The sequence below is a fragment of the Plasmodium knowlesi genome, assembly GCF_000006355.2.
Source record: "Plasmodium knowlesi strain H genome assembly, chromosome: 13".
NCBI classification, from domain to species: domain Eukaryota; phylum Apicomplexa; class Aconoidasida; order Haemosporida; family Plasmodiidae; genus Plasmodium; species Plasmodium knowlesi.
Window position 1 is genome coordinate 1,164,681 of NC_011914.2, and position 14,021 is coordinate 1,178,701.

The following is a 14,021-nucleotide window of genomic DNA, read 5'->3' on the forward strand; positions in this document are numbered from 1 at the left end:
TTTTGAAGTGTTGGATGAATGTCAAAAAGGGGACACACAATTGAACCAGAAGGATTTTCTGGAACTTTTGGTTCAAGAGTTCATGGGATCCGAATTAATGGAAGAAGAACAGGTTCCTAAGGAAGACGTTCTTATGGAACCTGTTCCTATGGAACTTGTTCCTATAGAAGAGGTTCCAATGGAACGTGTTCCAAATTTAGGTTCCGGGTTTATGGTTTAGGTTTAGGGGTTTAGTGTTCACGGTTAAGGGTTTATGGTTCCGGGTTTATGGTTTAAGGTTCAGTGTTTAGGGTTCACATTTTAGGGTTTATAGTTTCAGGGTTTAAGGTTTAGGGTTAACGTTTTAGGATCCATGGTCTTAGGGTTTAGGGTTCATAGTTTAGGGTTGAAGTTTTAGTGTTAATGGTTCCGGGTTTAAGGTTCACAGTTTAGGGTTGAGGGTTTAGTGTTAATGGTTCCGGGTTTAAGGTTCACAGTTTAGGGTTGAGGGTTTAGTGTTAATGGTTCCGGGTTTAAGGTTCACAGTTTAGGGTTTAGGTTTGACGGTTTAGATTTTATGGTTTCAGCGTTTAGAGTTTAGTGTTCACAGTTTAGGGTTTATTGTTTAAGATGAAGAATATTGGTTTCATACCCCTTTTTGTCCTTTTTTTTTTTCCCTTTTTATATTTTCTTGAAAAAAAAAAGAAAGAAAAAAAGAAAAATTCTTTCTTGCACATTTATTTCTTATTTTGTTTGCAAAAAATTTTTCTTTTTTTTGTTGTTGTGAAAGGGCACCTTTTGTTTATAGAAAAAAAAAAAAAAAAAAAAACATTCTTCTTTTTTATTTAAGAACACACATTCTTTTTTTTTTTCCGCTTGCGAAAAAACATTCGCCTTTTTTTTAGAATACTTTTTTCTTTAAGAAAATTATTTTTTCTTTTTTCTCATTTGCGAAAAATATATTTTTTTCTTTTTTCTTTTTCTGTTTGCGAAAAATATATTTTCTTCTTCTTTTTTTTTTTTCTCCCTTTTTTTTTTTTTTTTTTGCGGAAAGTAGGAGGGTAAGCGCGCGAATAGATGATGTGTCCTGGCTACGCACACCCCAAAAAAAAAAAAAAAAAAAAAAGAAAAGGACGGTGGATGATGAAATATATTACAGTTGCAAAGGTCGCAAAATACAAAGGAAAAACACACACTTATCCCGCACAAGGAAAAATTGTGTATACATACGTGTAGGCACAAACAACCTTATAAAAGCATACATACACTTTACACCAAGAATGTAGACAGAATAACGAGAATATGCGGAAATGGCTTGATTCAGCGTCCCGGGTTAAAAACAAATTTGGTTCCGTGTTAAGGGTAAAGTATGTTCCGGGTTATGGGTAAAGTTGGTTACGGGTTAAGGGTAAAGTTGGTTACGGGTTAAGGGTAAAGTTGGTTACGGGTTAAGGGTAAAGTTGGTTACGGGTTAAGGGTAAGGTGGGTTCAGGGTTAAGGGTAAGGTGGGTTCCGGGTTAAGCATAAAAGTGGGTTCCGGGTTAAGGGTAAAGTGGGTTCCGGGTTAAGCATAAGGTAGGTTCCGGGTTAAGCATAAGGTAGGTTCCGGGTTAAGGATAAGGTAAGTTACGGGTTAAAAATAAGGTAGGTTCCGGGTTAAGGATTAAAGTGGGTTCCCGGTTAAGGGTAAAAGTGGGTTCCGGGTTAAGGATAAAGGTGGGTTCCGGGTTAAGGATAAAGGTGGGTTCCGGGTTAAGGGTAAAAGTGGGTTCCGGGTTAAGGATAATAGTGGGTTCCGGGTTAAGGATAATAGTGGGTTCCGGGTTAAGGATAAAAGTGGGTTCCGGGTTAAGGATAAAAGTGGGTTCCGGGTTAAGGTGAAAGTATGATCAACGTTTAGGGTTCAGGTGAATATATGATGAGGGTTTAGGGTTATGGTGAATGTAGGATCATGGTTTAGTGTTGGGATGAATGTAGGATGACGGTTTAGGTTTAATTTGTGTAGAGTATAGGTTTAGGGTTCAAGGTTTTGGGTTCAGGGTTTAGGGTTCAGGGTTCAGGGTTTAGGGTTTAGGGTTTAGGGTTCAGGATTTAGGATTCAGGTATAGTAGTAAGATTCCATGTTATGGACATAAGGTTTCAGGGCATAGAGAGTAGGGTTCCGGGGTTAGGGTTTAGGTTTCGATGTATAGTAGTAAGATTCCAGGTTATAGACATAAGGTTTCAGGGCATAGAGTGTAGGGTTTCGGGTTCTGGGTTCCGGGTTTAGGGTTCAGTGTATAGGAGTAAGATTCTAGGTTATAGACATAAGGTTTCAGGGCATAGAGTGTAGGGTTTCGGGTTCTGGGTTCCGGGTTTAGGGTTCAGTGTATAGGAGTAAGATTCCAGGTTATAGACATAAGGTTTCAGGGCATAGAGTGTAGGGGTTAAGGGGTTAGGGTTTAGTTCGCTTTGAAGGGGGGGAGAAGGAAAAAAGGGGCAAGGGGGGGAAGGAAAACCTTCCCCCCCTTCCCCTTAGACTATTCCTTAAATATGCATATATTATATATATATATATATATATATATGTATATTTTTTTTTTTTTTTTAGGTGAGTGCATCAAGCACATTAAATGGTGATGATGATGTATCGGATGGAAGCGGTTTATATTCATCAGAGGAAGATATAAACAGGACAAATGTTCGTGCAAAGACATTAGGAAGTGATGGACCACATGTTCCCCATAAAGGTTATGGGGATTATCATCCTCCCCTTAAAAAGGGAGGAGGGGAACCCTCTGTAAGGAGGGGAGGAACTGTCCCCCCCTTTGGGGGACAATACCCTCATCCTACAAGTAGATATGGAACCCCAGGAAAAGACCATGTCAATTCCAAATATGGAACCCCAAAAATTGGATCACCAAATTTTGGAACCTTGAAGAGTGGAACACCAAAAAATAAAAGTTTCTCCCAAAGGAGTAAAAGAGTAAAGGAGGTATTAAAAACATTATGGAAGAAATGTGTATGTCATGGTAATAAACATCGACGTTTGGTAATAATTTTTGCGGTGGTTATTATGGTGGTAATATATTTTGTACTTGCCTACTGTGCAAGCTCAGGTATGGGAGGAGCCGATAATCTTTTCCTGCCGCGAGAAGCGCGCGAATTAAAAACAGGTTGTAATACTATTTTAGCCTGTGTTAAAACGGCATCGACCTCTATATTAGCAGTATATGTAGTTCCTACTATAATAGGGATCCTTGTGATAGGTGCCTTATTTGGATTTTATTGTTGGAAACTGGAGCAATGTAACAAAAGGGAAAAATTTTAAATATATACCATGCCTATGAATACTACAGAAAAAAAAAAAGAAAAAAAAAAAAAATGAGAGGATATTTTTATTATGAAGATTATAAAAATTTTTTTTTACACATTTATTTTATTTTTTTTCATTTGGTCCAATAATTTTGTTCATTAATTTTTTTTTCCTTTTAAACATTAAAATTTTTTTTTTTCTTTTTTCTTTTTTTTTTTCATTCTTTTTTTTTTTTTTTTTTTTTTGGTTTAAACTCACAAACATATGTAAGATATGGTAACGAACACATTTTTAAATGTGAAGACAATTAAATGTGAACTAGCTAAATGTGAACCAATTAAATGTCAACCAATTAAATGTCAACCAATTAAATGTGAACCAGTTAAAATGAAAACTGCGTAAAATATAAACACCGTTTTAGATGAAAACTGCATTAAATGTGCGAACACCGTTAAATGTGAACCAGTTAAAATGATAACTGCGTAAAATGTTAACAACGTTTTAGATGAAAACTGCGTAAAATGAAAACTCTGAATTGTGTTGACAGTTTTAGTAGATGAAAACTGCATAAAATGTGCGAACACAGTTAAATGGGAACCAGTTAAATGGAAACTATGTGAAATGTATTTTACAGTTTTAGATGAAAAACTGCATTAAATGTGCGAACGCAGTTTTAAATGTGAACCAGTTAAATGGTAACCAATTAAAATGATAACTACGTAAAATGTAAACACAGTTTTAGATGAAAACTGCGTAAAATGAAAACTCTGAATTGTGTTGACAGTTTTAGTAGATGAAAACTGCATAAAATGTGCGAACGCAGTTTTAAATGTGAACCAGTTAAATGGAAACTATGTGAAATGTATTTTACAGTTTTAGATGAAAACTGCATTAAATATGCGAACACAGTTAAATGTGAACACCGTTAAATGTGAACCAGATAAAATGGAAACTGCGTAAAATGTATCAACAGTTTTAAATGAAAACTCCCTAGAAAATTGTACGAACACAGTTAAATGGGAACCAGTTAAATGGAAACTATGTGAAATGTATTTTACAGTTTTAGATGAAAAACTGCATTAAATGTGCGAACACAGTTTTAAATGTGAACCAGTTAAAATGATAACTGCGTAAAATGTAAGCACCGTTTTAAATGAAAAACTGCATTAAATGTGCGAATACCGTTAAATGTGAACACAGTTAAATGTCAACCAGTTAAATGTCAACCAGTTAAAATGATAACTCCGTAAAAAATGTATTGCACTGTTTCAGATGAAAACTGCGTAAAATGAAAACTCTGAATTGTGTTGACAGTTTTAGTAGATGAAAACTGCATAAAATGTGCGAACACAGTTAAAAGGAAACCAGTTAAATGTGAACCAGTTAAAATGTAAACCAATTAAATGGGAACCAGTTAAATGGAAACTACGTAAAAAATGTATTGCACAGTTTTAGATAAAAACTGCATAAAATGTGCAAACACAGTTTTAAATGTAAACCATTTAAATGTGAACTAGTTAAATGTGAACCAGTTAAAATGATAACTACGTGAAATGTGAACACCGCTTTAAATGATAACTCCGTAAAAAAATGTATGCACAGTTTTAGATGAAAAACTGCATTAAATGTGCAAACACAGCTTTAAATGGGAACCAGTTAAATGGGAACCAGTTAAATGGGAACCAGTTAAATGTTAACCAGTTAAATGTTAACCAGTTAGATGTCAACTAGTTAAATGTGAAGACAATTAAATGTAAACATCGTTAAATGTGAACCAGGTAAAATGATAACTCCGTAAAGAAGTGTATGAACAGAGTTTTAGATGAAAACTGCATAAAATGTGCGAACACAATTAAATGTCAACCAGTTAAATGTCAACGAGTTAAATGGGAACCAGTTAAATGTAAACCAGTTAAATGTGAACACAGTTAAATGTGAACACCGCTTTAAATGATAACTCCGTAAAAAATGTATTGCACAGTTTTAGATGAAAAACTGCACTAAATGCGCGAACACAGTGTTAAATGGGAACCATTTAAATGGAAACTAGTTAAAATAATAACTACGTAAAATGTGAACACCGTTTTAAATGAAAACTGCATAAAATGTGCGAGCACAATTAAATGTAAACCAGTTAAATGTTAACCAGTTAAATGGGAACCAGTTAAAATGAAAACTGCATTAAATGTGCAAACACAATTAAATGTGAACACAGTTAAATATAAACACAGTTAAATGGAAACTGCATGAAATGTGAACCCGTTAAAATTATAACTGCGTAAAATGTTAACAACGTTTTAGATGAAAACTGCATTAAATGTGCAAACACAATTAAATGTGAACACAGTTAAATATAAACACAGTTAAATGGAAGCTACATGAAATGTGAACCCGTTAAAATGATAACTGCGTAAAATGTTAACAACGTTTTAGATGAAAACTGCATTAAATGTGCAAACACAATTAAATGTGCAAACACAGTTAAATGTGAACCAGTTAAAAGTCAACCAGTTAAATGTCAACCAGTTAAATGTCAACCAGTTAAATGTTAACCAGTTAAACGTCAACCAGTTAAAATAATAACTCCGTAAAAAAGTGTATGCACAGTTTTATGTCGACTGTACCACGCGTATCGCGCAAAGCACGCACACCGCGCAGCAGAAAAGTGCAAACAATACGGCACATCTGTTGCTGTTCCGCGAACTGCCACGGATATTTTCATGTGCTCACAAAGGCAAATTTACACAAAAAAAAAAAAATGTGGCGACAAATGAAATTGTCCAAAGGAGAAAAAAAAAATGTGCCCTACTATTAAATTTGTCATAAAGAAAAAAATTTCTGTCAAAAAAAAAAAATATATATCGTGATTTAATAACAAATTTATCACAAAGAAAAAAAAAATTGCTGTCAAAGGAAAAATATATATATCGTATTTTAATAATCAATTTGTCCAAAATGTATTCAAAAAAAGGTATAGTGTGTCTAAAAAAATAAAGTTGTCACAAAGAAAAAAAATATATCGCGCTTTAATAACAAATTTTGTCACAGAGAAAATTAGCCAGATGATAAAAAAAAAAAAAAAGAAGAAATTATAGTTACAAAAAAAAAAAATTTATTTTAACGAAAAAAAAAAAATTGTTATCACAGAAAGAAAAAATTGTAATTACAAAAAAAATTGTTTTCACAGAAAAAAAATATATATTAGCCAAACAGAAAAAAAAAAAAAAAGTTTTGCATTGCGTGGTAGCTTATTCACCTTCCGCAGCATGCACACGGGCGAAGGAAAGGTGTGTAAAGAATAATCCACCTCTTTCTTCTTTTTTTTGTTGCAAAAATACGAAGAAGAGAAACGTGCGAAACGGCTTGCACCGCGCCCGCATGCACACATACGGTACAAGTATTCATTTTGATACATTGTTCGAATTTCGCAAAAAAAAATATCAAACAGCCAATTACAGCTGAAGAAAGGAAATTTTGTTTGCAGAACTATTCCGTCCTATTTTACATGGAACAGTTCTTTTTTCTTTTTTTTCTTTTTTTTCTTTTTTTTTCTCCCCCACTGCTTGTAGTTATGCGGATCCCATAAATTCCTCCACGATGATTTGAAGAAAATCGACTTTATCCATTAATGGCGACGACGCATAGTTTTGTTCTTGGTTCTTGTATTCATTTACTTCCTCCAAGTGAACATGAATAATAGTTTTTTCGCTTATTCCTTTTAAGATATGTTTTTTTGCTCGCTGCCTTTCGGCACTAAATAGAGGATGGCGTCTTCTAACCATATAATACTGAGAAGGTGCATAAGATATGGTTAGAGCACCTTTTTCCATATGTTCTTCGAAAGGGGGAGGACTCCTCGGGATTTGTGCCGCACGTCGGGAACGTCGTTTTTGTCGACCAGAAAATCCAAAATACTGCAACAGAACGGGCAAAAAAAAAAAAAAAAGAAAGATGATTATTTAGGGTGCGATGACAAAAAGAACAAACAATTTTATCAAAATGAAAATGCGCACATGATATATAATTACATAATTATATATGCGTACATTAAATATAATTACACAAAATATATAATGCGCACATTATAGTTAATTACACAAAATATATATGTGCGTACAGTACAGTTAATTACACAATTTATATATGCACATATTATAGTTAATTATACAAAATATATATGCACACTTTATAGTTAATTACACAAAATTATGTATGCATACATTATAGTTAATTACACAAAATATATATGCGTACATTATAGTTAATTACACACAAAATATATATGCATACATTATAGTTAATTACACCAAATTATATATGCGCACATTATAGTTAATTACACAACATATATATGCATACATTACAGTTAATTACACACAAAATATATATGCATACATTATAGTTAATTACACAATATAGTTGTGTTTAGCATACATTTATTGTTAAAAATGTGTTTTTGTTCCTTACCTTAAAAAAAAGGAAACCAAATACAGAAACACCTAATACAACAGGAATTATTGGAATATAGGGGATGATAACATCCTTTACATTCCTTATATCCCATTCTACAACCTTCGGTCGAAGTGGAGTTTTACCTCCTTGTGGTGTATTGCGCAGGCGTACTTTTCCACCACCGCCCCCAGCAACAGGTCCTGCACGACCAGCTGCTGCACCCACTCCCCCTGGCACACCACCTATCCCTGGAACACCAGGTACAGCCCCACGACCGCCTGGAGCTGCCGCAGCAGCTGGTGTTGGTTCTCCAACACCAGCAACACCACTACCACCATCAGAAGTTGGTGATGTACCAGAAACGGCGACACTATCATTAACGGGAACAGGAGCAGGGGGTGGTGCTGCCGGAGCCACAAGAGCAGCTTCTTGAGCTTTTGCATCTGCTTCTGCTTTTGCAGCTTTTTCAGCTTCTGCAGCTTTTGCAGCTGCTTCAGCTCTTGCAGCTTCTGCAGCTGCTTCAGCTCTTGCAGCTTCTGCAGCTGCTTCAGCTCTTGCAGCTTCTGCAGCTTTTGCAGCTTTATCAGCTTTATCAGCTATCCTTATAACGGGTTTTACTACATTAGAAACAGTATTAAGGGCGGAAGATGCTGCCCCATGTATAGCTGAGGGAATTACTGACGAAAATAATCCTTGCACCATTTTGGATAATCCCCTTCCCAAACCCCAAAATATTTGACCAGCAGAAGGTCCTCCATCCGTGGTGGTGGCAGCACCAGCTGCGGGAGTAGCATCAGCATTTGCTGCTGCTGCTGGAGTACCAACTCCTGGCACACCACCTACCCCTGGAACACCAGGTACAACTCCACCAGCACCTGGTACTAAACCGCCCGCTACCCCGGCCCCTCCAGCAGCAGCACCAACAGCAGCACCTGGGCCAGGACCACCAGCGGCACCACCACCTGGACTAGTCGGAGCTGGAGTAGTTGATGGTACTACAGGAACAGCTGGTTGAATAGCTTGAGAAGGAGGTTGCTGCTGTTGTATTGGTTGTTGACCACTCTGTTGTTGCTGTGGTGGAGGAGGAGGGGGTGGTACTGGAGCTGGTGAACCAGGACCTGGACCTGTTCCTTGACCAGCACCAGTACCAGTAATAGTGTTACCACCACTACCACCTCCAGAGGATCCACCTCCCACACCACCGGCACCACCACCACCTGAAGGTGCACCTGAATCACCACTAGCAGGAAGTGTACCTACCCCTGGAACACCAGGTACAACCCCACCAGCACCTGGTACTAAACCACCCAGTACCCCTGCACCTGCAGCAGCAGTAGTACCAGTACTTGCAGTATCACCAGGAGCTGTGGGTTCGGCTCCAGAGGAACTGGAACTTGAACTACTGGAACTACTGGAGGAACTGGAACTTGAAGCAGAAGTTGTTGTTGCTGCTGTGGGATGTGCTGTTTGGGGTTCAGTTGATACCGGCTGTATTGTTTGTACATGAGCTGGTGGTGTTCCTACCGAAGCTTGTTGCCCTCCTGGTGGTGCACCAGCTGGGAATGGTAATTGTGGAGGTTCAGGTTTACCCGATGGACCATCTTCCTCCACATCATCGCATGCGGTAGGAATGGTTGTAGACTTGCCTTCCTGACTTCCATGAGACCCTACTAATGGTCCCCTATATGTCCCGCCTGACTCATGCATCTGCTTCAATATGCCCCCTATGTCCCCATTCCCCTGTGTATCCCTATTCTTTATGTAACATAGTGTTCTGCCCAATGCTCCCTTTGGCCAACTATTATTATCATTGATCAATTCTTGCAGCTCATTCCCACTATTAAATCCCATTAGTTTCTTAACACCCTTCCACTTGTCCTCTGCGCCATTCCCCGTCGCCACCGGGGCACCACCTTCAATTTTACAATTTTCCCCCTTAATTAATTTCTTAATAGTTTTCCCTCTACCCTCATTCTGCTCTATGAATTCTTCTATTTCTTCCCAAAAAAATTTACGTCCCATACTTAAACTCTCAAAATCCATTCCTTTACATTTCTCATGTTTCGCCTTGACACCTCTTGGATCTATGGTTTCGTCTATTGCCTTTTGCAATACTGGAACCACTCTGCTCGTATCGCAGTGTGCTGCTAATATTTTTACTACAAGTATTTTTCCTAATATACACCTTAAATAATCTTGCACGTGTTCCTCGACTTCCTTGGTCAGCACTTCTTTTTCCCATACCCACATTTTTTTCCCGCTATCCCCCCTTTGTCTTAATCCAGCTATCCAGTAGAATAACCTGATTAATATTTTACATAAATTTTTATTTGCATCATCCAATATTTCCTTGCCAGTGTTGTCGTCCTTTTTGGCACAAAGTTCCTCTTCATCCTGCGTGTTGTCCTGAACATTATCTAGCATAGTGTCCATTCCTTCTCTTACTCTTTTCAATAAAACACTCTAAGACGGTGAATGTCGGAAAAACATATATATACACAAATATATATATATAACCGTATTGGGGGGGGGAGGGTTTAGTTCTCCCCCATTATGCATACACATATGTAGATCAATTCAGTTATTAAATAACAAATTTTGGAATATTGCAATTACACTTACCGCGCTCATGGCATTTTCCCCTTCTTCCGCTAACCATTTCTTCATGAATTCTGCAAAATACTTGAACTCCTCCATCTTGATCTGCTTCTTTTTTTTTTTTTTTTTCTACTTTTGATGCTGCTTATTCCTCATAGGGGTGGTCTTCCTTCATTGGATGCACCTTCTAAGGTGATAGGTTTCGCTTTCCCCCCCTCCCCCCCTCCTTTTAATTTTTTGGCAGGGAGGAGTGGAACCCCTTTTTCCTTCAAATTTGCACAGTTCCTCTTGATATATATTTATTCTATACCACAACAACCCCCTTATTAAATTCAATTTGTCCTTACAACAACACTTATTTTATTCAGGGGGGAATATTATCCCTCAAATAATTACTTTCTCCTTTTTTTTTTTTTATTCTTTATTTACCTTTCATTAAAATATCCTCCCCCCCCACCGCACCCCCCAACCTCCTTTTTTTTTCTTCTTTTTTTAAAAATAATAAATAATAATTCTTGACATTTTCTTACATACTTCTCAGTTCCGTTCATTTCCATTCATTTTTCATTGTTCGCTTTCTACAAGTTTCCCCTTCCGTCCGGTTGGTGTAGTTTCCGGTTGGTGTAGTTTCCGGTTGGTGTATTGTATCCGGTTTTCCTTCGTGTCTACGAGGAATTTTTCCTTTCCTCCTTCTTTACCTCTAAAAAGACCTAAATAAAAAACCAAAACCTGAAACCCAAACCTGACTTCTATCACCCTTATACCTTACCCCTAACCACCTTAATATGACTTCAAACACCCCTGAAACTTTAAACTATAAACCTGGAACCTGACTACTAACACCCTTAAAACCTGAATGCTATACCCCATAAACCTTACTTTCTATACACTGAAAAGTTTCTTCTTTTTCTTTTCTTTCCTCCTTTATACTTCTCCTCTCTTACTTTTTTTTTTCATTTCTGTAGAATATTATACCTATTCCATATATACCATTTCCTCTTCTTCACGTTATCCTACAATATAATATACACTTTGTTCCTTTTTTCTTCTATTCCGTTCTCTGTATGCAGCTTCAGCAATTGGTTTAATAGAACGAAATTTCTCCGCTTTAAAAAAAAAAAGGTCTCCTTCTCTCTTACATGCATTTTTCTCCAAATTATAAATGTGGAAAAAGGAAGTTGCTTCTTCCTCTTTAAAGTATAACCTTCCCAGGAATAAAAATTTTTTTGTCACAAAAAAAAAAAAAAAAAAAAAAATTTGACAAAACAAAAAACAACAAGGAAAAAGAACATCATTAAGAACAAAAATTTTTAATCATTGACGAACAAAAAAAAAAAAAAGAGTATTTTTAGTCACCACAAAAAATTTTTTTTTTTGAATATACCGTTTTCTCTACAAGGCGAGAAAAATAAAAAAATTTGCCAATAGATGAAATTGCAAAAAAAAAAAAATGCATCGAAAAAAATATATTCCCGGGCACCGTTCTGGAATATAAAAATTGTTCACAATTGCAAATGTTTTTTGCGTATTATAATGTTTGTTCATGTGGGGCTTTATGCACCCATTGTTGTAAGAAAAGTTTTTCCCAACTGGACTCCACAAATTTTATCTTTTTTTTTTTCCGTTCGAACAGAACACATAAAACAAAAGGAAATATATATATACAACATTCGGTTGTATTATCTTTCAGTTATTTATTCACATATGTTCTGTTGTATAGAATTCATTTGTTCTATATAAATTGTTCCTAACGTTACTCCCTCCTCCTTCTTTCTAACCCTCCGCTATGAAATTCCTTTCATATATATAATAGAAATATATCCTAAATATGTAATTATCGCACTTATGAAATGTATGTAAATGTAAAAACTGCCCCCAGAAGGAATTCCTCACGCTTTAAGTTTAATGGTTCAAAGTTCGGAGGTGATGTTGTTCGCTCAAGCCTCAGGATTCGGGGGCGATGTTGTAGGTTCACTCTTCAGGGTTTCAGAATTTTGGGTTCATGGGTTTAGGGTTCAGGGTATAGGGTTTCTCAGGGTTCAGGGGTTAGGGTTCAGGGTTTAGGGTTTAGGGTTCAGGGTTTAGGGTTCAGGGTTCAGGGTTCAGGGGTTAGGGTTTAGGGTTCAGGGGTTAGGGTTTAGGTTTTAGGGTTTAGGGTTCAGGGTTTAGGGTTTAGGGTTTGGGGTTCAGGGTTTAGGGTTTAGGGTTTAGGGTTCAGGGTTTAGGGTTCAGGGTTTAGGGTTCAGGGTTTAGGGTTTAGGGTTTAGGGTTCAGGGTTTAAGGTTTCAGCGGTTTAGGGTTTAGGGTTCAGGGTTCAGGGTTTAGGGTTTAGGGTTTGGGGTTCAGGGTTCAGGGTTTAGTGTTTTAGGGTTCAGGGTTCAGGGTTCAGGGTTCAGGGTTTAGGGTTCAGGGTTTAGGGTTTAGGGTTTAGGGTTTAGGGTATAGGGTTTAGGGTTCAGGATTTAGGGTTCAGGGTTTAGGGTTTATGTTTCATGGTTCAGTATTTAGGTTTTAGGTTTAGGATTTAGGGTTTAGGGGTTTAGGGTTTTAGGGTTTAGGGGTTTAGGGTTTAGGGTTTAGTGTTTAGGGGTTTAGGGTTCACAGTTCAGGGTTTAGGGTTCATAGTTTAGTTTTCCGGGTTCAGGTTATAGGATCTCGCGTATGGGCAAAAGGTTTACGTATAACGTTTTTTTAGGTTTAAGGTTGACGTAGGTTGACGATTGAATTTGAAGTTGGTTCCGGGTTAAGCATAAGGTGGGTTCAAGGTTTAGGGTAAGGTGGGTTCCGGTTAAGCATAAGGTGGGTTCCGGGTTAAAGGTAAAAGTGGGTTCAGGGTTAAGGGTAAAGTTGGTTACGGGTTAAGGGTAAAAGTTGGTTACGGGTTAAGGGTAAAAGTTGGTTCCGGATTAAAGATAAGGTAAGTTCCGGGTTAAGGGTAATAGTTGTTTATGGGTTAAGTATGTCGTATGTTCCGGGTTAAGTGTAATGTCGATTCCGGCTTAAAAGTAATGTTGGTTCCGGGTTAAGGATAAAAGTGGGATCAGGGTTAAGGATAAAAGTGGGATCAGGGTTAAGGATAAAAGTGGGATCAGGGTTAAGGATAAAAGTGGGATCAGGGTTAAGGATAAAAGTGGGATCAGGGTTAAGGATAAAAGTGGGATCAGGGTTAAGGATGACGTATGTTCCGGGTTAAGGGTAAGGTGTGTTCCTGGTTAAGGGTAAGGTGGGTTCCGAGTTTAGGTTTAGGGTTTAGGGTTCAGGGTTTATGGTTTCAGAGTTTATAGTTTCAGGGTTTAGGTCCAGGGTTTATGGTTTAGCATTTAGGGTTTAGGTTTCAGGGTTTACAGTTTAGGGTGTACCAAAAAAAATTTGTCCGTCTGATATGCGAAACCTTAACAAGGTCGGGAAGGAAAAAATTCAACCTTTATCTCATACGAAATAAAAAAAAAACCCATTACAAAAAATTAAATCATGAATTTTTCTTTTTTTTTGTGTGTGTATGTAATTTTTTAGCATGAATCATCGCACTTGTGTAATTTTTTTAGTAACATCTTATAATGATTATTGTATAGACATGGTTTTTATGATTAAATGGAACCATTATATTTTTTTTTTACACGAAAAATATTATGAATACAATGTACATTTTTTTTTTCTTCTTTTTTTATTTTATTTTACTTTTTTTTTTTTTTTTTAA

The 14,021-nt window shown here is 36.8% G+C and overlaps 3 protein-coding genes across 3 annotated transcripts in view; 2 read left to right on the forward strand and 1 right to left on the reverse strand.

The window, feature by feature from the left end:
* Window positions 1-220, forward strand: part of PKNH_1325200 (SICAvar, type I (fragment)) — a gene marked incomplete at both ends in the record, with an annotated part of 11,991 nt that extends 11,771 nt beyond the window's left edge. The window contains one exon of the mRNA XM_039113522.1: window positions 1-220. This exon is cut by the window's left edge and continues 209 nt beyond it. Within this exon, the coding sequence (XP_038969900.1) occupies window positions 1-220 (220 nt within the window).
* A 1,884-nt stretch (window positions 221-2,104) lies between these two features.
* Window positions 2,105-3,289, forward strand: PKNH_1325300 (uncharacterized protein; the record flags this gene model as incomplete). Its single annotated transcript, XM_002260655.2, has 2 exons — window positions 2,105-2,173; window positions 2,570-3,289. 2 exons carry the CDS (start codon window positions 2,105-2,107, stop codon window positions 3,287-3,289), a joined length of 789 nt encoding a protein of 262 aa, XP_002260691.2.
* A 3,554-nt stretch (window positions 3,290-6,843) lies between these two features.
* On the reverse strand, window positions 6,844-10,423 carry PKNH_1325400 (SICAvar, type II; the record flags this gene model as incomplete). The annotated part of the gene is made up of 3 exons (XM_039113523.1): window positions 6,844-7,188; window positions 7,742-10,189; window positions 10,349-10,423. 3 exons carry the CDS (start codon window positions 10,421-10,423, stop codon window positions 6,844-6,846), a joined length of 2,868 nt encoding a protein of 955 aa, XP_038969901.1.
* Between the last annotated feature and the right edge of the window lie 3,598 nt (window positions 10,424-14,021).